General features: G+C 35.5%; 3 protein-coding genes across 3 annotated transcripts; 1 reads left to right on the top strand and 2 right to left on the bottom strand.

Moving 5' to 3' along the window:
* Window positions 1-5,048: 5,048 nt before the first annotated feature.
* trmt11 (tRNA methyltransferase 11 homolog) lies at window positions 5,049-19,694 on the bottom strand. Its single transcript, XM_052579104.1, has 13 exons — window positions 19,536-19,694; window positions 19,270-19,335; window positions 19,123-19,196; window positions 18,372-18,453; window positions 18,201-18,293; window positions 17,906-18,040; window positions 17,537-17,693; window positions 15,645-15,725; window positions 15,398-15,562; window positions 15,056-15,128; window positions 13,843-13,977; window positions 8,796-8,916; window positions 5,049-5,287 (listed from the first exon to the last, which is right to left on the bottom strand). The coding sequence occupies exons 1-13, from the start codon at window positions 19,611-19,613 to the stop codon at window positions 5,147-5,149; spliced, it is 1,401 nt and encodes a 466-aa protein (XP_052435064.1). The 5' UTR covers window positions 19,614-19,694; the 3' UTR covers window positions 5,049-5,146.
* Window positions 19,695-19,963: 269 nt separating this feature from the next.
* si:dkey-29b11.3 (actin-binding Rho-activating protein-like) lies at window positions 19,964-22,165 on the top strand. Its single transcript, XM_052579106.1, has 2 exons — window positions 19,964-20,115; window positions 21,168-22,165. Exon 2 carries the CDS (start codon window positions 21,214-21,216, stop codon window positions 21,685-21,687), a length of 474 nt encoding a protein of 157 aa, XP_052435066.1. The 5' UTR covers window positions 19,964-20,115; window positions 21,168-21,213; the 3' UTR covers window positions 21,688-22,165.
* Window positions 22,166-22,991: 826 nt separating this feature from the next.
* Window positions 22,992-25,418, bottom strand: hint3 (histidine triad nucleotide binding protein 3). Its single transcript, XM_052579105.1, has 5 exons — window positions 25,251-25,418; window positions 24,580-24,697; window positions 24,328-24,397; window positions 24,092-24,218; window positions 22,992-23,707 (listed from the first exon to the last, which is right to left on the bottom strand). Exons 1-5 carry the CDS (start codon window positions 25,377-25,379, stop codon window positions 23,669-23,671), a joined length of 483 nt encoding a protein of 160 aa, XP_052435065.1. The 5' UTR covers window positions 25,380-25,418; the 3' UTR covers window positions 22,992-23,668.
* Window positions 25,419-26,759: the final 1,341 nt, after the last annotated feature.

The following is a 26,759-nucleotide window of genomic DNA, read 5'->3' as shown; positions in this document are numbered from 1 at the left end:
TGTGATGCCGCCTCAGTCAAGGTGAGCCTTCAGGGGTCATGTTTACCTGCACAAATTTGTCCGCCTCGATAGGGGTGATGGTGTTTGAGGAATCATGGGGGAGAAATCAAGAATTCAGTCTCTTGCGTATTTCCTGGCCTCGGTTAATGTAGACCCTCATGTACAGTACATTCCACGGTGCAAGTCAGACGTGAGAGCCTGGTGTTGGCGGCTCAACACCCCAATTACATACCCTCACGCTGCAATCACATCCTCCCTGTGTGCACTTAAGCATATCACGGAAATTCAAACCCAGTGACCCAGAGGAGAAACAAAAATGGAATTCTTTAAATATATTGTTATCCTGACAGGACACTAATTTTAATTTGTTTTTTTGTTTTTTGTTTTTCAGTAAAAAATTATATATGTGGTGATTTTTTGATCAAGTACTGACTATAAATTAACCATTTAGGGGTAGAGATTTTTATGTTTGTGAAAGAAGTCCCTTATGCTCAACAACACTAAAGGCAAGTTATTTATTTTTTATTGGCTCAAGTTAAAAAATATAGATGTGAATCATTACCCTATTTTTATTTATTTATTTATTTTTTGAATAGGGTGAATGAAACATTTTTTTTTTCAGTGCAGGCTGCATTTATTTGGTCAAAAATACAGATAAACAGTAATATTGTGAAATATTATTACAGTTAAAAAGGGCTGTTTTCCATTTTAATATATTTTAAAAATATAAGTCATTCATGTGATGCAAAGCTGATTTTTTTGCAGTCATTGGTTCTCAGTTTATGAATTATTATTAGTGCATAATTGTTGTATTTATTACAAATGTTTAAAAATTTTTGCTGCTTAATATATTTTTTTTCATGTTGAAATGGGGATGCATTTTAAGGGGTTTTTTTAATTAACAAAACATTTTTTAACACTATAAATATATTTTCTGTCAATTTTGGTCAAAAAAAAAAGCTGTATTGTAAGTTATGCATACAATATAAATAATTTATATTTCATTTATTTGATTTAATTTCAACAACATTATTTAATTAGTATAGTTTAAAGAAATGTTTAAATCAAGATTAATAAGACAATTCACTGTAAATTAATATACAAGATATACAATCACACACACACACACACACTTAATAAAAAAATGCTTATATGAATTTATAGATGTATTTATGTATATATGAATTTAATCAAATATAAAACCTAAATTATTTTATTGGTAGAATTTTTTTGTGATTCAAAATTTAGTATAATAATGAATCTATAAAAACAGTATTAAGAGAAATAACCCAAATTTTCCAGTTTGAAACCTCTACTGTTGAAACCGTTCCGACTCGTTTATGCCCATTGGAATGGAAAGAGAAACAAGCAGAGGATGGTGTCATAGTAACCACATTTGCCACTTGGCACCCACGAGTCATTAAAATGTGGCGGGATGAACCCGTTAGAGGTTCCCTTCAATGAGGATAATTATGTCGGCCTATCGTTAAGCCATTTTTTTCCGCTTAATTGCCCCACAGATGTTTTAGGGACTTTCTACTCGATTAATAAAAGTCAGCGACACATTTCTCTTCACATTGTGTTTGTCAATGTTTGTCAACTTCGCCTCAGAATGGGCTGAAAGGGAAGTTTGTGGCATTCCTCTGAAACTCTATAGTACTAATAAAAAGCGGTTTGACCGACAGGTTGAAAACAGATTTTTGTTTTCAACCAAATTAGAATGCAAGGCTTATGTAAGCTGTAGGGTCACGCCAGCTCACGAGGAAACAGACGTGATGAAGGATGAGATTCGGTGACAGGGCGGTCACTGACTCTCGATTTCCACTTTTTCAAAGCATGGCGTGCGTTCTAGACTCGTCTGGGTTTTCTCAAGATGAAGAAAGTCATAATCAAAGTGGGTTTATTGCATCCCAGCCACTCCACTGAAGTGAGAAAAGGTCGGCACAGTAGTGGAATGTCCAGTGGGAGGAAGTGAGATAATCATTTAAGCTGCTGGAATGAGCAGACCCTTCCTCGCGGTCAAAACACAACAGCCCACACTGAAGTAGTAAAGATTTATTTATTTTTTGTCATGTATTTATGGAAATGCATGAAAAGTTTAAGAGTCATTGACCATTGCTATCACTGGTAGAGGCTCCTCTTAGCTTTTGCACTTTTGCACTCAATAGGTCATGGTTTGCATGGTTAGCACTTGCTGATAGATTTTGTGACTATAACATCTGGTTGCAAAATATGAATTAGCCTTTTATAACATCACAACATAACCTAATTAATATTCATGAGCCCATGCTTTACTGTATAATATAAAAAAAAGAACTTTAAAATTAACTTGAAATTAAAATTCTAAATTTAAATAATAACAAATTTAATAAAATAACCAATCAATTGCTGAAGGATAAAATTAACAGAACAGATAACCCAAAGACTGCAGATTTAGAAGCATTTTTTCACCAATTGGTCTTCTGCAGTGAATGGGTGCCGTCAGGAGGAGTACCCAAAGAGCTGATAAAAACATCACAATAATCCACAAGTAATCCACATAACTTCACTCCATCTATTATTGTCTTGTGAAGTGACAAAAGCTGCAAGTTTGAAATAAATCCAGCATTTAACTGATGGACTGGAGTCATGTGGATTATTGTGATATTGTTTTCATCAGCTCTTTGGACTCTCATTCTCACGGCACCCATTCACTGCAGATCATCTATGGTTGATCAAGTGATGCAATGCTAAATTTCTCCAAAACTGTTGTGCTTGAGAGAAAAAAAAAAGAAAAGAAAGAAATTGGATAGCCTTGTGGCAAGTTATTTTTATGTGACCTATTCCTTTAAAACCTGCCTAAAAACTTCTTGTAGAACATGTTGTGTTACTATGAAATGTCGTTTACGATAGTCAAATGGATTGCAAACAGCAGGTCAAGTTGCCTTAAACAAACATTATGTCACATACAAATGGTCCAGTCATAAAAATCTTTCATTTAGTCCGCGAGGGTGACGATCACAACGCAGCTTAACCAGACCCAGCTGAAAATGTACAGAATCTAACAAACTCCTAACACCTCGGTTTGTGAGTAAACATTCGGGAGCCACAAAAAAGCGGAGTTCCAGAGAAATTAATGAAACACAGCAATCTTAGACAGCTCATCTGTTTCTCTGAAGGGTTTGTTTGTGTAGGCCGGAGAAGATAAAGGGGTGACGGAGCTGAGGTGGAGCTTTTAACTCGAATAGATCATTACAAGGACCATGAAACAACACAAATTACATAAAATAAGCACAACAATGTCATTTATTTTCTGTTCTATATGTTGATTCAGATACCACACAAAACCAAAGAGTGTTGATAATCGATGTAAGCACATGTGAACACACAAAAGCTAAAAGCTAACTATGAAGAATCGTTGCTTGCTATTCGGTTCCTCTTTTTCATTTTTTGGTGCATGTTGGTGAACGAGCAACATATTTGTTTTGCTGCCATAAGAACCTAATAAAACCGTCCCAAAGCTTCTCTTAAGACTCTGCGCTGCATCGTGAGAGCGTGTGCGGTTATTGTTTTTGTTGGTTATTAGTTTTATTGGCTGTTTGTGAGCACCTCATTTAAAATCCTCAGCTCATTTGAAAACAAAAGGGAAATGTTGGGAACTAGAGTCAATTTAGATATTTTTTAAGCACTTAAATTGAAAACATCTAGCCCTGGCAGAAAACACTCATACTAGGATAAATAACATCAAAGCAGTCATAGTTTAAGACAAAAACACAAAATCTGCATATGGGAAATGTTTCTAAGTCATTTAATTAAGAAATAGTGGTATCTATTTAAGAAAAAAAAAAAACATATATATATATATATATATATATATACACACACAAATGGGAATACTCACATATGTGATGCTCCTCCAATTTTATGGCACGTTTTACTTTAGAATTTCCAGCATCATCACTCCAGTCTTCAGTGTCACATGATCCTTCAGAAATGATTCCAATATCCTGATTTATTATCAGTGCTGCAAACACTTTTTTTCCAGGATTCTTTGATGAACAAAAAGTTAAAAAAGAACAGCATTTATTAAAAACAGAAATCTTTTTTCAAAAACATTAAAAGATTTTACAGGTCCCGAACTTTTGAACAGTAGTCTCAACACATTTCCATACTTAAGGGGGGATTTTTCTTCTTTTTAGTAAGCTAAGAACTGCTTACTAAAAGAAGAAACCATCTGACTGACTTTTTTTTCATGAAACAAAGAATTCAAGGCTCCTTGATATTAAAAAGTGCTTAAAATAGGGGTATAAGATTACAAAACAACCAAATAAAAAAAGACTAGTTATTTCCCTTTATGTGAGCTCATCTTGTAATAGGATGTGGGTTTCGGCCTGGAACAGTTGAAGGCTGCGTGAACAGTTCTGTGGCTTTTCACTTCATCAATCCTCTACAGGGGAAAGCCGAGGAATGGATGGAAGCTTATCTGCTTGCGGGAGATGAACAATGATCCATTTCATTTCTGCTTGCTCTAAAGATTGCCTGAATTGGAAAGGAGTCAGAAAACCCAGAAATTGGAATTGTGCAAGAAAACAAAATAATCATTATAGAATGTTTGGCATCCGCCTCAGGATTTAATAAAGCAAAAATGAGGTCCATCCTAATAGAAATACAAGCATCTACCAATTTATGACATCACATGTTAAATCTCTGCCTGAATCCCTCTAAGATCTCTTCGTATTTTCATTTAATGTTGAACTGGACGGCTCTCTTTGAGGTTAGTTTAAGTCTAAGACAGATTCATTAGTCAGATGTCTACCTGACCTGGTTTAAACTCTTAAGGGAGTTTAGATAGCAGGCCCAGTGCTCCATCTTTCTCTGCAAATGTCCAGTAGGCACATTACATTACACCCCTACATCTTTTGACTTCACAAGCACTCAGAGGAACAAGCATTACGCTAATCCCTGTCACCAATTTATCTGCAACACATATTTGTAATGCTGCAATAAATTCAAGCGCGCATGTAGGCTGCGCTTTAGAGAGGAGCAAGATAAAAAGAAGAGGAGACAACTGATAAAACAAGGGTTTTTATTGAAAAAAAACTAAAAACTTTAAAATACAATAATGTTATAAAAAAGAAAATGTGAAAAAAGGTAAACTATTTATGTTTTATTCTTTATTTCTTGGGGTGGCTTTGGCGTCCTTTCCGTTCTTTTTGGTGACACCACTGAAGTATTTCTCTCTGAAAGAGTTGTGACCCTGGTAGGGGGTGAAGCGAGGGTCAGCAAGGTGCGACAGTCTGTCCGAATCCTGCAAGAAAGCATAATAAACAGCTTAAATAAAGAACATCCGTACTGCAGGATTCAAGCAAATCTTTAGTGGTGGAGAGATGAATTCTATTAGCATTTTTTTTCTTTAGAAGTTAGGAACAACAGTCAGCTTCCAAAGGCAAATTGGTTGGGATTGTTTTTTTATTGGCAATAGCCTACATTCAAGTGGAGCTGGATATTTTCTTATTTTACAATTTCTGGAAGAAACCAAGTCATATGCATTACTGGTAAACAGTTTAGAAAAATTTATATTTAGGAAATCTTTAATGTCCACAAAGACAGCAAAAACAGTAGTATTTTTGAAATTTATCCCTGAGATGGCAAAACGTAATTTTCAGTAGATATTACTCCAGTATTCAGTGTAACATGATCCTTCAGAAATCACTGTTATATGCTGATTTTATATAGCAAAGATGCATTAAATTGATAAGTGACATTAAATATATTTTACATATATATATATATATATATATATATATATATATATATATATAGTGTATATGTAAAATATATTTAATGTCACTTAATTTTTTTTTTTATGCTGTTCATTGAATATGTTATGTTAATCAAAGAATCCTGAAAAAAAATGCATTTCCGTTTTCACAAAAATATTAAAACATGAAAAAAGCAAAAACTGATAACCGAGTATCAAATTTAGCATATGAGAATGATTTCAGGATCGTGGCACTGAAGACTGGAGTAATGGCTAATAAACATTCAGGTTTGCTATCAAATCAATAGTTTAGATTTTAAAATGAATTAAAATATGGTTGTTCTAAATTGGGATCATTTTCCACAATATTCTATTTTTGATTAAATAAACGCTGCTTTGGTGAGCATAAAATACTTCTTTCACAAACATTAACCAAACTTCTGTAAGATAGTGAAATTTTTAAATGACATGTAATGCAAAACAAGTAGTGGACAGTGTACTTTTACATTTTTATGAGTTTAAATGTACTTATTCAAATGTTCGTACAAAACCGCACAAAAAACAAAGGCGCACTAAAGCACAGCACACTTTTATGTCTTCCCTTCTCAGGCTCACAGTCAAGTGCCTAATGACAGACAGCAGAGTGTTAAGTTCCTCAGATTTTCCTGCTCGGAGCTTAAGCAGGACCTGCTGGAGGAGGGCAGGAGGGAAACACACTGCGCCACAGGCTAACGAGGTGGCAGGAAGACTGTGAGCTGAAAGTGATGACTCCAGCTCTGGGCCTGCAAACCATCAACGGCACCTTCTACAACACACTCCCTTCTGCCAGTCAGCAAGGACTCAGCTCAGGTCACACGCGCCAGGCTCTAGTTTACAGCACAAACTACGCAACACAGACCACACAAGCCTCAAGAGCAGATCCTATAGTGACAATTAGAACTACAGGATGAACAAATGAAGATGAAATCACTGGGAATCTAATGAAAACTGTATTTACATATACAGCGCAAATTATTATTATTATTTTTTTCATTTGCATAAAATTACAATTTTTTAAAAACTTTCTTTTGCATTATTTTCATGACAATCACACACATTTATCCTCAACGTTCTCAATTCTCAGCAGCCTATACTGTATACTAATGCAAATACATATAGTACCAAAAATCTATGGTAAATTCTTTTTTAAAGAAATTATTGTGAAAATGTGTCAGCATGGATTAATAATAAAATAAATCTTTTGTATCAATTTACACTACTGGAAAGTTTGGGGTCTGTAAATTTTTTCCCTTTTTCTTTTAAAAATAAATGAATGAATACTTTTATTCAGCAAGGATGCACTAAATTGATACAAAGGGAGAGTAAAGACTTCTATTGTTACAAAAGATTTATATTTTAACTAAATGCTGTTCTTGTTAACTTTTTATTCATCAAAAAATCCTGACAAAAGTGTCACAGGTTCCAAAAAAAAAAATATTAAGCAGCTCATTGATTATGAATTAGCATATTAGAATGATTGAAGACTGGAGTAACAATACTGAAAATTCAGCCTTGCAACACAGGAATAAATTATATTTTAAAGTATATTAAGACAGCAAACCGTTATTTTTAAATTTGAAATAATATTTCACAATATTACTGTTTTTTTCTGTATTTTTTATATTAAAAAAAATGCAGCCTTGCTGAAGAAACTTCTTTAAAACAATAAAAATCCTACTGATCCCAAGCTTTTGAGAGTCAGAGAGAGAGAGAGAGAGAGAGAGAGAGAGAGAGAGAGAGAGAGAGAGAGAGAGAGAGAGAGATTTTGCAAAAGCAGATAACTCAGTTTTTAAAAAATTTAAAAAATCATGTTTTTTTTTCACTGTGCATTCCAATTAATCGCAATCAAACTGCAGTAGGGAAATTTTGATTCGGTAAAAAAAATACTATATACAGTGTACATCATTAACTTCAGTGCCTTACAAAAATAAAAATAATTGTCAGAAAAAATTCAGTGCAAAACGGCTTGTTTTTAATGCTTAATATAATTCAGTAGTTTTGGTTTGTGACTCAGACATTTCTTTGTAAGATTTACCCAAGAAGAAAACCAGATCTTTGGTGTAGGAACTTAAGCAGGGGACATGAGGACACACAGAATCTATGTGCCAAAATGCTAAATGTAAAGAGAAACAACAGAGCGAGAGATGGAAACAGAGAGAAGAGAATGAGACAAGGCAGACACATGGCCTCATCTTGACTCAGAGTTGTTTGACAGCTACGGACTAATGCTACATCTGCTAAGCTCCTAAAAGTCCTGCGTTCTGTTCTAAAAATAAGCTACACTGGGAAATATTTATCCCATAAAGACATGTTCCTTCTGTTCTCAAACAAAAGCAACAGAACGCTAAACCTAATATTATAATTCATGTGAAAAGCATTGTAGAACAGTCTAACAGAGCCGATCAAGGACATGAGGATAAACATCCATAAACAATGAGCAACGGACACTATTCAGATGTTTTTTAGCTACCGCTGGACACGAAGAGAAGTTTTGCAGAGATCTCTACAGTCTTATTGACGGATCCAATGCCAAGATCACATCAGAGCTACTTGAGCTTTGGGAAATGAGCCAGTTTTTTTTTTTCACAGAAGAGATTTTGAATATTTAATATTTATTTTTTTATCTTTGGGGATTGAAACAAGTTCTGGAGGAAGACAAGGACATGACATCTACAGATAACATATACGTTTCAGGTTTGGAGCAGAAGTCGGCGGAGACACATGCCAGTCTGGGTAAATATTCGTGCGTGGGTTTCAGGAAAGCTTTTATGGGAACAATTTGGGGTTTTGAAGTGAAGGGGTTGTCAAATCCAAAGATGGATTGTTTTCCATACAATGTGTGATTAAGTCATTAAAGCGGCGTAAAAACAGAGAGTCAATCACAGCCAGATGGCAGGATTATTTTCAGATTGGCGCCATAAAAGACGTAGCAGTATAAAACATGTTCAGGACAGTTCGCATTTATCAAGCTCATCTTTAGACCTAGAGGCCTCCACCCAAAAAAAGCCTCGCATACCTCAGGCTCCTTGGTCTTCTCCATGGTGATGAGTCTTCGTGACGTGTGGCTGGACAGAGTTTGTTCGCAGTTGCTGATGAGAGTCAAACAGGGGTGAAGAGGCACCATCTCCTCACAGTACCTGCAGACCACAGTAGATTCAGATCAGCCAGCTGCATGCTTACCAAATGAAACACCTTGATAGTGGTAGGGGATGTCACAACTATCAGCTGTTGTTGCTGAAATTGTGCCACTGCTTACTTGTGTGTGTCACATGCACTGCAATGGAAGAGGGGTGATACATTAAACTGGCATTTTTCGTAGATTGTCTGCCAATTATTCCCCAGGAAACAAGACGGTCACCAAAACAACCACAGAAGCACTGCATGAATGTAGTCGATCGATAAAAACAACATTCAACGTCTTGCTGTAGCGATTACTATATCTTTGCTTTCAATATGTAGAAGTTGTGACCACATTTGCTGGGTTAATGACCAAAAAAAAAAAAAAAGTAAAATTTTGAGAGAAGTTAACACTTTCAATTAATAAAATAAATTAAAAAATGTGAATGTAAGTTATCTGAGTGTCTCGGACCTAAAGTATGCATTACAATGATGATTCACAATAATTCCTGGTTCAATTCACATTTGATAAAAATCAATCAACAATTACCCTCACACACTTGTAGGTTATCAATTGTTACCTTAAAAAAAAAAAAATATTGGTCAAAACTAAAAAGAATATATCCCGCACACTATCCGCATTTGCAAATGTATCAAAATAAAAAATTACTCCCTCACAACATTTCGGTCAATGACATTTATCAGGCATATAAAAACAATTCTGACAATCCAATTTAAAAACAGCAGATGACCAGTTTATATTTTGTTAGATTTTTAAGTGCGGATAGTGTGTGGATTTATGATAAAAAGAAAAAAAACCAGTTCAGCAAAGGAGTCAGTTATGATTCACTGACTAAATGCCCTAATATATTTTATGCAAAAATCTAAGAACATCTTTGATGTAAAACAAAATCAGGCCAAAACAAAGTTTGTTTCAGGAGTTCAAAACACATTTGATTTGCCATTGGTCTGTGGTGATTACATAATCAGTATGTGCGATTCAATAATAACAAGTAAGTCTGATCCAAACTGCTAACTCACAAGCAAATTCAAAGCAGTCGCTGCGACCCAATTTTTCCCTACTCCTTTTATTTGTGTTTATAGTTCAGAACCAAATCCTCCTTCAAAGCGCAATGGTTTGTGGGCCATCTTAGCCATTTAAGTGTGCACGGATCTGCACTTCGAACTACCACCTAGAATCAGTACACAATCTGGGCACCTTCAGGAGACTCATTTCAACATACTAAGATTTAGGGCAAGCTCATTCTAATTTCAAATACTATTTAGAATGGATTTTATGCAGATTGGGACACAGCAAGTGTCCTGATTCTTCTGGCTGACGCATTAAAAAAAATAATCGGCTAAAAGTCATTGTCTTCGAATTGGACTACACAGCTTTCCCCGCGTTTGTTGTTGCACTGACTTGTTCATACATTATGCTCTAAAGACCGATTTAACAAAATAACTTCTGAAAACACATTTCACCCATGTTTCGCATTTGTGACCATTTTAAAAATCGCAATTTGAAGCCCTGCCACAACCATAAGAGCCCATCTAACCAGAACCACTAAAAACATGCGAACTATTCGATGTTCCCAGAGGCAGTGAAGACATTTAGTAGGGACATTAACTCAGCAGGGAGTTGAGCTGGTGGGCTGTTAACATTCACACGCTGACAGACGTGTTCGCACGCATCGACTCCCTTCATTTTTAAGACGATTACGTAAATATGGCTAGCGCCTGAAATCAATGAAATAAATGGGTTTCAGGGCTGCTAGCTCTAGCTGAACCTCATCCACACAAAGCCAGTGATCCACAAACCATTGCGCGCACACAGTTAGATGCATTTTAAACAAATCATAAATTATGTGCCCACGAAGGCATACGAAGCATACATATTCTCCATCGCACTGTTTACACGGAGCTACTCCTGTCACCTTGGAGAAATGTCTAACAAATGTCAGCTTTCCAGAAAAGGGCCCTCTGGAGAATCCCATCCACGGAAATCACATGACAGAATCACATTTCTGAATATAGGGCAATGAGTCAGAACAGACTAGTGCATTATGGGGTACTAATGACTGACTAACATCCCATGTGGCTAACACTCATCTCTGCCTTCACTTCTTGACGTCTGTGTCCCGTAAGAGAGATTATTCTTCTATTTGCAACAATACGCAGTGGTAACAAAACAATTAACATAAAGGTCAAAGATGTGTCAACTGAATCAAAAGACTCAGCGTCTTTCAGCGTCATGTTGACGTCTAGATCACCGTGGACATTATTGAAATATGAGGTATCTGTCATACCTCATTTGGTTTTGTTTTCAACAACTGGCCCGTTGCGTCACCAGAAATTTTGATGTTTGCTATGGAAGAAGTGTTTAATTTGGACTGGGGTCCGACTGTGAACTTTCTCCTCAAGACAAAGTGGATGAATTGGATACTGAGGTCTGTTTCCACTTCTAACTGTTACAAGGGTAATCAACGTCGAAGCCCCAGATTCCAGCAGCTGTCATATGCTACTTTGACAACAAAGTTTATAAACACAAGTGTTGCTATACTAACAGGCTCTGAAGATGCGGTCATAAAGCTCCTGACGCCAGCGCCTCCTTGTGGTGATGTCACTGACAGCTAGACTGGTTTCTTAGTTAAAGTGGTCATATGACATCTGTGGTGTCCTATAACAATATTTGGTGTAATGAAATGTGTTTATGCAGTTTAAGGTTTAAAAAACACACTATTTTCCATATACTGTACATTATTGTTGCTCCTCTATGCCCAGCCTTTCTGAAACGAGTAGATTTTTACAAAGCTCATCGTTCTGAAAAGCAAGGTGTGCTCTGATTGGTGTGTGACGGAAATGTTACGCCCCTCACCATACTGTGAAGTGTGTCCTGGCGCGATGAAACAAAACCAATAAAACCCATTACAAACAAGGCCAGTGGGGACATAATTACGGATTATAATGATTCATACAGTCTTTTTACGTGTTGTGTATCGCGCTGCGTTAACATAAAACCATGTCTGCAATCGTGATCGGAGAAATGACAAGCAACAATCGCTACTCTATACTGCTCAAAACTCGTGCTTAAAACGTCAGTGGCAAATTCTTTAAATATGAAAACGTACTTACAGGCTGTGAGTCAAAAGCACCAGACTGTCCTTGAAAAAGTTGGAACTGCCACACTTTATAGAAACAAGTCTCCCGGGTTCAGGAAACAGTGCATCGTAAAATGCACTGCACACATCTGAATATTTGGGTTGAACTGTTCCGGAACATTGTTGTAAATACAACTTACCGTATTTTCCAGACTATAAGTCACACTTTTTTTTATAGTTTGACTGGTCCTGCGACTTATAGTCAGGTGTGACTTATTTATCAAAACTAATTTTACATGAACCCAGAGAAATGAACCTAAAGAAAACATTACCGTCTACAGCTGCCAGAGGGCGCTCTATGCTGCTCAGTGCTCCTGTAGTCTACACTGAAGATATAGAGCGCCCTCTCGCGGCTCTAGACGGTAATGTTTTCTCTTGGTTCATGGTTCTAGATAAATGCGACTTATAGTCCAGTGCGACTTATATATGTGTTTTTCCTCGTCATGATGTAGTTTTGGACTGATGCGACTATAGTCCGAAAAATATGGTAAACATTGAATTCTAGTTGTGTCCTCTTTTAGAAAACCAAAAAAAGTAATTTTCACTTTCACAACAAAACACAACGTATCTACAACATGGCGGGGTTGGGAACAACACTAAAGCGAGAATCAAAGTTACACCTTCTTTCTTTGAGTGACCATTTGGGCGCTATTCAAATCTTCCCACACGAGGCGTTTAAGGAGGGCGTGTACGAGTCATATTTTTATAAAGAATATCTCTTTGGGTTTGAGACTTTAGTCTTTGCAACTTTAGGAATCTTATCTACTCACAAACAGCTTGTAACACTCCAAAGAGAAAGGAAAACTTGAAATTGCATCATATGAAATTCTTCCTGTCTGCAGACCCCAACACATTCACTAGATACACTTCTGACCCGTCGACCGGATATACTGGAGTTCAGTTGTGTGCAGTGTGATACACAGTACCATTCAAAGTTTGGGGTCAGGAAGTTTTTCTATGTTTTTTGCAAGAAGTCTCTCATCCTTACCAAGACTGCATTTATTGGAACTAAAAGAAATAATACAGTACTATTTTAAAATATTAAAATGAATAATATTATACTAATTTATAATAAATCTCTTGCATTTTTAAATAGCTATTGTACAATACAGGTCTTTCAATTCCATTATCATTCTAGTATTTTGTTAATATTGTGCAAGACACACTTTGAATTAGAGCTGGATATTGTACAACATTAATTAATCTGTAGGATATTATATGAATGAACACAAAAATTAAAATAATTAGAAAAATAACTGTGATATGTGACTGTATGTGCACAGTCCCAAGTTAGAATGCACTTCATTCATGCATTAAATCAAGACAACGCAAGCTAAATTCATTATTGTTGGCATCAGCAATCTTGTGGGAGAGAATCCCGTAACTGTATGATGGAAAATCTGTCTATAAGGGAGAAGGAGATGAGGTAAAGGTGTAGATCAAGCGGTGGGCCCCTACTTTAAATAACAGCTCTTCCAGGGCCCTGTAATCAGTGGAGAGCATGATCTGTGGACACTGCTGTTTGTGGTCAGTGGGGAATACCCCATGGCTTCACACCTGCTCCTCTTCTGGGCTGACCGCAGGTCAACAAGCCTGAGCAGGTTTAACATCCACCACCTTAACAGGGGGCTTGAGCTACTGATGTGCTCTGGGTTCCTATCCACAAGCATGGGAAGGTACAAGACTGCCCCCTAGTGACTGATTCAGTACACATATGCTTGAGGAATCTGCTGCATCTGATAAAGTTAGCGAATGTTATCAAGCTGTCCGATAAGATGTACTTACTCTGGTCTGTAGATTGGAAGCCAGTAGACGAGACGCCCACCTAAAACCAAATGGCGGGCTGCAAAATTCAAGAGGTCGGCAAAGATATCACTCAGGTGATATGCCATTGAAACGGGGACGTGACTTTCTCCAGAGCTGCATTGAGATATGAAACACAAGAAAATATAATCAACTCAGAATATCAAAAGTGGTAGTTCACCAAATAAATCGATCCTCATTTACCTGCCCTCAAGTTGTTCCAATGGAGAAACATAAGTGAAGAAATTGGGAACATTTTTGAATGTGTCTCATTTGCCAATCACACACTGACCAAAGTCATATGATTAAATCAATTTAAAATTTTGCTTTTGAAGCATTGCAAAGTAAAGGGTGACTAATACAACATACACAACATTACCTTTTGTGATCCATTGGGAAAACAAAGCTATAAGTGTTTTGAAAAAACATGAGTGTGAGTAAATTATGACACTTTAAATTTTTTGGTTAAATTGTTTCATTAAGCACAAGAACTGGATCAAGTGAACATCAACCTCTGATACTGTCTTCAAGACATTATTATTTAATATTATTATTTTCTCAGGCCTGAATAAACATAAATAACTAGGATATAAATATATAAAGATATTTTCAGTACTGATAATAAAAATAATATCTGGGTCAAACTTTATTTTAAGGTCCAATTCTCACCATTAACAGACCATAAACTATGACTTTTCCCTCAAACCCCTAAATTGCTGCTTATTGATAGTTAGTGAGGTAGTTGTTCAGTTTAAATATTGGGTAGGGTTAGGAATATAGAACATGGTCATGCAGAATATGTGCTTAAGCATTAATAAACAGCCAATATGTAATAACAGGCACGCTAATAAGCAACTAGTTAATAGTGAGAATTGGTCTCTATACTAAAGTGTTACGAAAATTTCTTGAGCACCAAATCAGAATGATTTCTGAATGATCATGAGACACTGAAGAATGAAGTAATGGCAGCAGAAAATTCAGCGTTACCATCACAGGAATAAACAGAAATAAATTTATATATATGCAGGAGAGACTTGATTTTAAAAAACCTTTGAATGCTAGTGTAACAGTATAGCCTTGTACCATTTGTGGTGTTAGAAGTGAGGCAAAGGATTACTGGATGACTGACTCATAACTAAAGAGTATTTCAAGTGGATCCATTAAAAATGCAGGTGGATAAAAGTGATAGGCTTACATGTCCTCAGGAGGTTTGATGATATCTTTATGAGATCCCGTTCTCCTTGTGGACTCACGAATACCATATGGAGCTACACAAAGGGAAAAGAAAAACACTTGAAGTAAAACACTTAATAGTAAAAAATAAAAAATCATGTGGCTTTAAAGGTGAAGTGTGTAATTTATGAGCCACTAAAATAATTCAATGAGGTTTACAAACAGTATTCCTATGCAACTGAAAATCCAGAATCCAGATCCAGCTTGTTTTCGGCTGGTCCAATCAGGTGTGCTATAGTATTTTAACATAGAAATAAATTGTACACCCTTCACCTTTGAAGACATTAAGTTTCTAGGAACGTACGGTCTGTAACAATGGCATCAAACTGTGCAGTTTTTCTCCATAGAGGCTTGGAAGCATCAGACACCATGACGTCCACATACAGACGCTCAGTCCCATACTGCCGCAGGTTTGCTCGGATGTTCTCATCCGGTCCTCTCCATTTCTGATTCTTCCTGCTGGCTTTTCCTGCAACAGTTTTTAATGCTCACATGTGTGCACTGTGTGGAAAACTGGAGAAAATGTTTAAAAGCGTTGAAAAAAGGCATACCTATTCCATGAATAGTGTTATAATCGATGTCTGTTCCACATACATAAGCCCCAAAGTGTGAACACGCTACCAGAAGACTACCTGAAAAACAAAACGACTAAGAAAATTATCATTACAGAATTGAAGATAATAATACAAGTAATCTCTGCAATGTATCTAACTGTACATTAGATCTTTATATGTGCTTGACACTTTAAAAGTATGGCCTATAAGGATTTCCAGGCAACCAGAGGGTGTTCAACTAAATAAGCACATCTGGCCTGCAGATCTCAGCACATGTGGTGACAACATACGTATGATAAAGCCCTGGCAAGATCATGGCACGCTACAAACTCACAATAAGCCACGCTTTGGGAAAGAGACTGAGAGAGAAATGCAGCCCCATGCTGTTTAAAAAAAAGCCAGCAATCCTTCATTTGACTGATGACACTCGAAAGTGTCTTTTCAAAGTCAAAAGAAAGAGGAAAAGTGGGCCAGCTGAGACTGAAAAGTGAGAATTTCTGTGAGCCATCACACATTAAAAAAAAAATAATATAGAGATCTGCTCCTGGTTCGTGTTAGACAAAAATAAGAGACAGAAGATGATGGCCCATATCTCCAATCACCCAGACAAGCTGTCAGATGAGATTTCACTCAGAATGAGAAACAAACACAAACACCTGCTTGAGTTTGGCCCAAAATGAAGCGTCTATGCTGTTCTGATTAACAACATGGCAAACAAACCCATTTCGCAAGATTAAATGAATTAATTTGCAGAATAACGATAACTGACATCATAGGCGTGTTGCACGAGAAACTTCTACACTGACTTTTTATATTAAAGCTGCGGTAGGGAACTTTTGACGTCTAGCGGTTAATAAACAGAACTGCTTGCGTCTTGCGGAAGAAAATTTGTAGCCGGAACTACTTCTCTCTGTTTATGTCTATGAAGAATCACAAAGGTACTGGGTTACTCCGGCGCGGTACCCCCGAAGCAATCTAAAATAGTCCGAATATAAACACTTATTATAGGTGTACCCTAGTGATTCAGGACAAGCTAAAAACACGGTTTGGAAAATGGATTCATGGTGTACTCGCTTATTATGTTCATTTTTCTACATTTTGAACACAAACAAAGTTATGGACCGCAGCTCTGATTGGTTATTTTTTACCGGGAGCGATGGAGTTTCTGCAAATGGCAATAGGACAACTGGGAGGAGCCAGAGGAGCTTGATTTTTTTCACAGATTATCTGTCTCATATTCTACTGTCAGGACATAATGACAGGTTTAATAAATATGTAAAAAATATTTTTTTTACAAAAGTTCCCTACAGCACCTTTAAAACTGATTTTTTAATACTAGTTGTCGAAGAACCGAATTCCAAAAATTATTAAATGAACACAAATATAAGTACATTAATAAAATGCATTATTGCCATAAATTACTATTTCAAATAAATACTGTTCTTTGAAACTTTTCGTAAATGATGCATAACAAAAAATGCATTACAAAAAATTATTCCACAAAAAACTTTTTCAGCATTAATAATAAATATTTCTTGAGCACCAAATCAGCATATTAAAATTATTTCGGAAGACTGAAGTAATGGCTGCTTAAAATTTAGCTGCCATACATTATACTTAAAAATATTTAAATTTTTTATAATATTTACAATAATACTGTATTTTTGATCAAATAAATGCAGCTTTGGTGAGCAGAAGATACTTTCTTTCAAAAACATTTACAAATATTTTCGACCCTGAACCTCTGAACAACAGTGTTTATGATGGCTATTTTACAACAGCTTCAAATGCGGCTTATCCAATCAGATATTAGAGTTTAAATGTATGTCTAGATGTCAATATGAATGGTTGTATTTAAAAGCCTTCTATGCACTCTGACATTTCTTCACCTGTTCCAACAAAAGGATCATAAACCAAATCATCAGCCTTTACTTTGGCATGATTGGCCATGATGAAGGAGAGGCCAGCGTCCATACTAGTGTTCCCAATGAAATGTCTCTTCTTCACACTGTAAGAGCGAATTAATTCTCTCTGACCATCTGCAATCTGAAGAGAAAACGGTTTCATATTTAAGATTTGATACAGTAGGTAATCTTATATTTAAAAAACATCATTCAGTTTTACTTTCTATGCCACAAATCAAGCATTTTACAAATTCATTCAATAGTCAAATGTGAAGACTTGTTCATCTGCAAAGACTACAGTTCAGAATTGTTCTGAACTGTTATATATATATATATATGGAAAGAGCTGCTCACCCATCTCCCAAAGTATATATGGAAAGGATCTTCAGGGATGTCATTAGGATCAGAGCCATAATCCTCCAGCAAACAGAAAATATGTTCTGGATCCTTCAGATTGACAGTCCCTTTAAATGGCAAGAAGTCTAGAGCCTGTGGCAAAAGCACACTTTTTATATTTTCACCATATATAACAACAGACATTCAAACTTGCAATTAAAGCGGTTGCTAAATTAACAACAATTATGGATTGTATTCTACAGAATCCGGTTTTCAAAATGTATAAACATGTAAAATACAGCAAAATACTTACATCAATCTTTTTGATTCTGTCCTTAAAAACTAATGTTTTGTTGAAAGTGTAGACATTGATCTTATAAGTTGAATGTTGTTGTAGATATGGAGCCTGTGAAGAAGTAATACAGCAGATTCAGAGATATTTTCTGTAAACCACATTGTATTTATTAAGATAACATGAACAAACCATGTTTTCGGCTGGATACTCCAACAATGACTTCCTAAGCTCATCCGTTGTTGTTCCATGACCCCAAAGTTCAAAAGAAGACCTTGAAATCAATATGAAACTTTACAGAAATGCAACAATTCAATAATTATTACTGTTTTATTTATTTATACATTTTTCAATTAAAGGGTTACTTTACCCAAAAATGAAAATAAGAATTTGAAAGATCAAAGACAATTTTTTAATTACTCCGACTGGATTAGTCCAACAAAATAATGCCTTGAGGGTAAGTAATTTTATGGTCTATTTTTCATTTTTGGGCGAACTAACGCTTCAATGTATTACAATAATATCTTTCGTTTGTTAATGTCAATAATCAAACTAACAATGAGCAATAGGCCTAGATATTTTAACAGCATTTATTAATCTTTGTAAAAAAAAAAAAAAGTTACATTTGTTCACTGTTTGTTCATTTCAGTTCACAGGGCATCATCTAATGTTAACTACTTTTGGTTTTGAAATTGTATATGCTGAAATTAGCATTAAGATAAATAAATGATGTAGAAATTGTTGGCTCCTGCTTACTAATTAACTAATATAAACAACTGAAACCTTATTGTAAGATGGCATCCATGGTTTCACCCACACTGCTCTTTAGCCAATCATTGACTATATTCAAACACATGCTGAGTATTGATTAGAGTAATTCAGTAAGACTTATAATAGTTTGTAAACTTGAGCATTTTACAATGAATAAAATACTACAACCTACTTTCCACAAACCGTTCTGGACATGACACTCCGTATATCATCTTCCGATAAGCCATTCAGTTGCCAAAAGGGCGACTAATGAGAAAAGAGTTAGAAAATAAATAACATAACAATAACTTATGTCAAGTGAAAAACTATTTAGGATTACCTTTTCGCTGAATGTTTCTGATGTATCAAATGGACGGTTCCTTAGAGACAGTAATGCTTTTATTTCCTGTAAACGATAATTCAGAGAGTGATATATTAATATCTACCAAACTCAGTTAGGTCTTAGAATTAAATTAAAATAATGAACTCTAAAATACTGAATTGAACTGTGAGTAATGAGTTCTTTAATCGAAAGTACACTCTGACAGATTAATTCTAGCATTTTGACACGAAGGTCTGAATAAACAGATGGTTTACAGTTTGTACCGGTAATCTAAAATCGACGTTATCGTGTGCAAGATGAAGTAAATATTGCCTGCACGCTCGACCACAGTAGGCAGCCATGTTTATGTGTTACATTCAACATCATCCGATGAGTGAATTGTGCTCGTGACAACAGTTCCTCCCCGTACGTTACATAAATCGCCTAAGCGAAAGTCTTGTAAAAGGATTATACATTAGTACTTTCCAGTGCCAGTTTTAACCACAGTAAATCATACCAATGAAGTACATTGCCTTTGAGTCGGAACAATTGTGTGTTCGTGAAAGCATAATTTCTTATTATTTGATATATATAGTCCTTTTTGAAAATGGAAAAGATTTCGTGTCATCTGATGATATATTTTAATCTTATCTACATGCTCATTAAGTTCTTAAGAGGCCAAAATCTTTCTAATCATTGGTTCATCATTTCGTACAGCGACATGATTCTCGTGCTCTGATTGGTTGGTTTACACGTCAATCACTTTCACAAGAGCTCAGAAAAGTAGCTACTGCTCAACTTGTAATGTCCACTTCCATCGGTGTTACAACATGACAACCGTCCTCAAGAAGCCAAACAAAGGCGGTAAGGTTTTATTATAATACACCTAACGTGTGATGCATATATTTCAATGTTAAGTAAATCTTTATAAAGTTGATTACATAGTTAAACAAAGCTGTCATAGACTGTCACTGATAAGATTATAAGCTACAGTGTTCTGTAGTTTCATATACAGGATAGTTGTGTATGTGTATTGTATATACTGTACATGTAGTGCCATTTCAAGCAGGCTTTGCAACCCAATCGTTCTGTATTCTGAGACTGAATTATTATTGAGAATAACTGGGACTGAGGTTGATTAATATAGAACTGTACTTTAAATTCGAAGATGAATTATTAGAATAATACAATTAAAAGAAGCTGCATTACATGCAATTTTAATAATATAGTAAATATAATTCAAAATAATTGTAAATATTTCAATATCAGTATGAATTTTGAATATTTCAAGAAAGAGTTCTTATTATTAATACATGTAGTTGAATATAATAATCAGTATTTGTATATGTCACCTATAAAAAAATGTGAATTGAAATTATTAGCTACATTTCTCCTGATCATATATTTTTTTTATTATTAAGGATTATTTCCAAAATTTGACCATAATCAGTGTGAAACCTTAAATACACAACAACAAATATTTATTTTGTCCATTTTTATAATCCTGTAACAGTGTTTTATTAGTATTATTTATATGTAATTTTTACAGTTTAGTATTCATTTATTTATACTTCAGTTTTAGTTTTTATTTCCAGTTGGTAATTGTAGTGCTTCAACTTATTTCATTTAACTGACGATGGCAACATTTCTAACTTTCATTTAGTTTCATCTTATGTTTATATTTTATTTTATTAAAGTTTTATTTCAGTTGACAAAGAGAGTTTTATAGTTTTAGTTAATGATAACCTGGAAATTATTTTCCTATAAACTATCTATATGATGTAGTTTAGCTTGTGCCCCGGGCTAGAATGGATTACACTGGGTCAGTCTTACTTGTAGACTTCATGAGGCTTTAAGTTATTTAAAGGCTGTACGACATGCAATATTCTCACTAGCAGGCTGTGTTGTGCCAACAGTGAAACATGCTGAAAACTAGAGACGTCCTGTGAGACAAAGGTCACCATGGAGACAGACGAAGCACCTGGGCAGCCTAAAGACGACAGGGCGGAGACCTGCACCGTATCCGTCAAAGGTCTGACAGAGAACTGGCAGAAATGGTCCAACGACCACTGCGAGTATCAGAAACACAATCCCTTCAGCAATGGCAAGGTGACTCCCCTGCAGATCCAGCGTGGACAGGAGGGCTACGGCAGGCCCTTAGAGGGCTCTAAAACAGAGCAGAGAGGAAAAGACGCCAACTCTCACATCAGCAGAGAGGTCACAGAGCTCTGCCAGGTCATTAGAGAGATCGGCGCGAGCGGGGACGACAGCAGGGTGTCTGTGCAGTTCGGGACGCTGTTTGAGAGATACGTCAATATCTCTAATAAACTAGTGGGAGTTCTGCTGCGAGCACGTAAGCAAGGGCTGCTGAACTTTGAAGGAGAGATGCTGTGGCAGGGGAGAGATGATGGAGTGCTCATCACCTTGTTACAGTGATTTACAGTAGTGCTGGACACCATGTGCCTGCCTGTCCACAATTGCTTCATAGAGATCCGTTGTACTTGAACATGGGTTAAGAGAGTCAGTTGTCGGCCAAAGAAACTTATGCTAATGAGTGTATTGTAACATTAGGAGTGTATACAAATAAAAGTAAACCCTTTACAGATTCAAGTGATATATTGCTCTTATCTGTACGATCAAAACTGAAAGTGTAATTGAAGTTCTTTTCAGCATTATCAGATTATGCCACAAAATGTGTATCCACGTTAGTCGACTCCAGAGGGTTAAATGTAGCAAACTGGTATATTCAGTTTTTTTTTTTAAAGTACGACAAAATAATGATTTCAAACAGGATTCAGAACGGTCTTGTCTGTCATTGGTCAACCAGATAGATAGCCCTGCTCCTCTCATACCATTTGATAAGTCAATGTTGCTTTGGGGGCTGCTAAAAAACAGAGCCACAACACTTACACTTTTCACTTAAAAATAACATAAACCAGTCTGAAAATGGTTCGCTGATCTTAGTTGGTCAACTTTACTGGTTTTAGAAGTACTTTAAAGAAATAGTTAACCTAAAAATTAAATTTTGCTCAAGCCATCCAAGATATAGATTAGTTTGTTTCTTCAACAGGACACATTTGGAGAAATGTAGTGTTACATCACTTGTTCACTGACAAATCCTTTGAAGTGAATGGGTGCCGTCAGAATGAGTTTTTCCACTTCATAAGATGTTAATTGATGGACTGGAGTCGTGTTGATTACTCGTGAATTATATTGATGTTTTTTTTCTCTCATTCTGACGGCACCCATTCACTGCAGGGGAAACATTAATGAGCAAGTGACTTAATGATAATGGCCTGAGGGCGAGTAATCTTTCATTTTAGGTGAACTATTCCTTTAAGCAGTTTTTTTTTCTTTTTCAGCAGGGCAACATACAGACGACATTTTTCTGATAATATCACTGCACAATGATTTATCCTTAGAAATTACACCCATTTATACCTTCAAGTGAACAATAACAGTGCATTGTAGTCTTGACAAGCCATATTCTCAAATCATAATCACATTCATATGCCATCACTTTGATGCAGTGTTAAGGCACACAATGTTTTCCTATTGAAAGCTTGCAATTTTTTATTTTTAATCACTTGCAAGAAAATTACAAGTATTGCCTGGAAAATACATTTAAACTTTTCTGTATTGAATTGATTTGAATTTATTCTAAATATATTTAATATAAAATATGTATTTACAGTGAAGATGATGTGACAATTAAACTGTTAAAAAGCAGATAACACATATGCAGGATATCATTTATTTCGTTTACATTCTTATACATATCATACAACCTTACACCACCCAATAATTAAATACACCGGAGGCAATATAGTAAAATCTCTGTCCTGGCATAAACGGAGTTAATAATAAACTTCCTTTAGTGTCATATGAAGGAAGAAAATAACTGCTCTATACTACATCAGTCTTGCAGTATAGAATAACAAAAACCATGCCATGAATTCTGATGCCAAAATCATTCAGCTAGTGCGAGGTTAAAAGGTCAAAGCTAATTATTAAGATTAATTACCATTTTTAGCTCATTCATATTTAAAAACTCCTTGTCACAGCTCTGTATCCTTAAAAATCATATTACAACTGGAAGAATCCCGACTGTTCTTTGTAAAAGATTAATGATTCTGTCAAATTTATCAATGTCATTACTATTCGGCATGCTACCCCACCCCCCTCCCCCAGAGCAATTGAAAAGTAGCTGCAGTCTTGTAGCTTCAAATTTGATTAGCCTGTCTGGCTGATGATATAACTAACAGAAAACACCGCGTTATGAGTATTACAGCCCTGAGGGACATGTCTGTGAACTTTGTCATCACAAACATATTGATTAGGACTGTTATTATGAGTAACGTGGCTCTGGGCATCTCAAACATGAATGTATTTTGAGTTCCTCGAACTTCCTTTACATTTAGCTCATAGAGTTCAGCCTTTGGATTAACTGGTCGGCCTGCAAAATAAAGACATTACAGGGGTTAGCTATACATCTGCAAATCAAAAATCCTACTACTTAAAACATTTGTAGTAGTACAATCGGTAGGACTAAAACATTTCTCCACACAGATCCATTTGAGCTGTCAAAAACAAACAAAGGTTTTCATTCTCCCTGCTTTAATGCAATTTGCTTGTTCCAATTACATGACAAAAGGTCTCATTCAACAGACGTACTAACTGCCAATGTCTTGCTACGCTCAGAAAACATTTTGTTTGTTAATGCATCAATAACCCGCTCCAAGGGAAAATGATTATTAGTTTTAGTGGATTTAATTTAGTTGTGAACCAAATTATAGTGAACAGTGGATCGTATTGTTGGTTTATTCATTTGATTGCTTACCGTTACGAACCAATACGAGTCCAGCCTGTAGATCAAGCGGGACATGAAGCCCATCTGACTGACTGGTGCGAGAACATGGAGATGCAGATGTGTGACAGAAGAGAATGGAGGCCAGTGGAACCCAAACCTTGGAAAAATAATTGGCATGTGATGCATCGGAATATAATTCACAACGCTCTGCATGCTTCATAAACAAGAACTTGATTTCTGTGTAAGTGGCAGATGTTTTTCATTACCTAACATCATTTAAATCAGTCACATCGTTCTTCTGAAGTATCTCTTTCCCCGTCTCCACCAACTTCTCCACTAAAAATAGAGTTTGCACAGATGACTTCTTAGTAAAGCATGCTATGCGTAACTAAGCCGAGAAGTCTGACTACTTGTACACATTAAATCTGACTCATTATTTCAGATTGTTACTGTAGAAAGGCTCCTGTAGAGTAGCTACTGTCAAAATGTCTAAACATTTACACCAGTCAGCGTGTTACCTAATGGCACATGCTCTTTGCCGAGAGATTTACAATTGCCCACATGTTTATTTGGTATAACCAGATAGTGATGAGGAGCTCCGGGGTGGATATCTCTGAAGCAGGACACAGTTCCATCCTGAAAAACAGAGTTTTAAAGGGTTATAAATAATAATAAAACTAATGACAATTACAATAATTATTCTAATTAATCTGTGTTACATCTGTGCTTTTACATTGTGCTTCATTTATACATTAGAACTTTTGGTTTCCTTTTTTACATGCACTGTGACAGGACTATTTACAACTTCTGATGTTTTTAAACGCGTTTAAATACATCGAAAATTGTGCAATAAGTGTGACTTAAACATGAAGAGTCAATGTTCCTATTGTGAAGCATAATTTAAATTAATTTATCAAATATTTTCTTTTCAAAATAGTATAACTCTTGCTTTCTTTATGATGACAATGGCCAAGCAATCGTCGCATTACCTTTTTAATCAAACAACATTACAGTGACGACATTTTGCAAGGAGAAAAGGAAATACTCTGGTATATGTTAGGACACGTCGGTCTATTACTTCTATAGGTAACGTTAAATCTTGATTTTATGAAAGATGTTATTGTCGTGTATTGTGATCGTTAGCCTCTTTCGCGCTTCCTATATCTCAAAGCACTGACAGTACACTCACGTTGTGGAGAAGCTCAGTTCCCATTTCTCCCTTCACGATTTTACAGAAAATGCATTTTTTATCATATCCATCATCAGTCTGGTTCGTTGTACCGATCTCAGGTGTCGGTGTGTTTATGGCGGCTGCCATCTTCAAAACGTGAAGTCGGCGCTAATTACATCATCACGAACACGAGTGACGTCGTTTCAACATATAAGTCCTCTGAGTCCGGGGATTTTAAAGCCAAGAAAACACAAATACGATGATCCCTTTGTGAGATAACCCGAGTTAATGTCTAAAGCTCCAAAATGATGTGTTATATTATTAAGACAAGTTTTTCTCGAGAATAAATGGTTGCATTTTATATGGCCTTTGAACTAAATCCTTATCAATTTATTAATATATTAATAAATAAATATTTTTTATTTATATTTTATATTTATTATTAGTTTATTTGTTAATTTTTTTATATATATTTTAATCCAATATTATACACAAAATATATTATTATATTTGAAATATTGTTTTTAACCATTGAGCAAGGTAAAATGACAGTGGCAGAGCATACTATAAATACAATATAAACTGTTCTTGAATTTATTCAGCAAGAAATGAAAGATGTATACAAAATAAAAATTATTAATATATTTTTACAAAACTACAGGCATGTCTTACAGCATATTTTGTCATCTTGTTGTAACATTTTCCATGATATAATGTTATATATAATATATATTTGATGCGCTATATTTCCTGTTACTTCATTTAGGCATATAGAAGTCCAGATTTTTAATGAAACTGATAAAGATTTTGAAATTCTAATAGTCTAATAATCTAATTCTAATAATAATAATTGCATGATCTTTCTTGTTCTTGTATTTTGTATAAACACAACACTAAAACCTAAATTTTAAACCTAATTTAATGATATTTAAAATATAACAACGTAGTAACTATTTAATCCGTACTTGTAGCCCTCAAAGTAGAATAAGCTTGGCAACCCCTTCTAAATTTTTAGTGACCCCTATAGAGTGGGTCACGACCTCTGGGTTGGGTCTCTGCTTTAAATGATATACTTTCAAGCCCCGTTTGAATTAAATTAGTTGAGCATCTCTAACAGCAGTGAATAAGACAAAGCTGTGTTATTCTTTATTTGTAACCTCCTATGTCTATAAGGAATACTATTTTATTGTGTGCAAGCAGCCAGCGCAGCAGAATTTGAGCAAAATCCCCCTGCAGAATCACTCAGACGGAGCTCCCGATTGGTTAAAGGTTACTAATCAAGAGAGGCAGAAAGGATAAGTGAGTGACAACACACTATGTTAAACTGCTCTGTTTAGCAGGTCAACTGAGCAATTAATCCCAAACACTCCAATATGTCAGGATGCCACATTTACCGCCTTAATGTATGCAAATGATGTCATTAAAATGCATGTTCATGTTTAGTCTCTAAATTAAGAGCTCATTTGCACTCCCAACAATCCAGAGATTCATTATTACAAATTACAAAAATAATAATGACTCAAGACA

Source organism: Carassius gibelio, chromosome B16 (assembly GCF_023724105.1).
Source record: "Carassius gibelio isolate Cgi1373 ecotype wild population from Czech Republic chromosome B16, carGib1.2-hapl.c, whole genome shotgun sequence".
NCBI lineage: Eukaryota > Metazoa > Chordata > Actinopteri > Cypriniformes > Cyprinidae > Carassius > Carassius gibelio.
The sequence above is the reverse complement of the archived record's forward strand: the minus strand, read 5'-3'. Positions and strand labels throughout refer to the sequence as shown.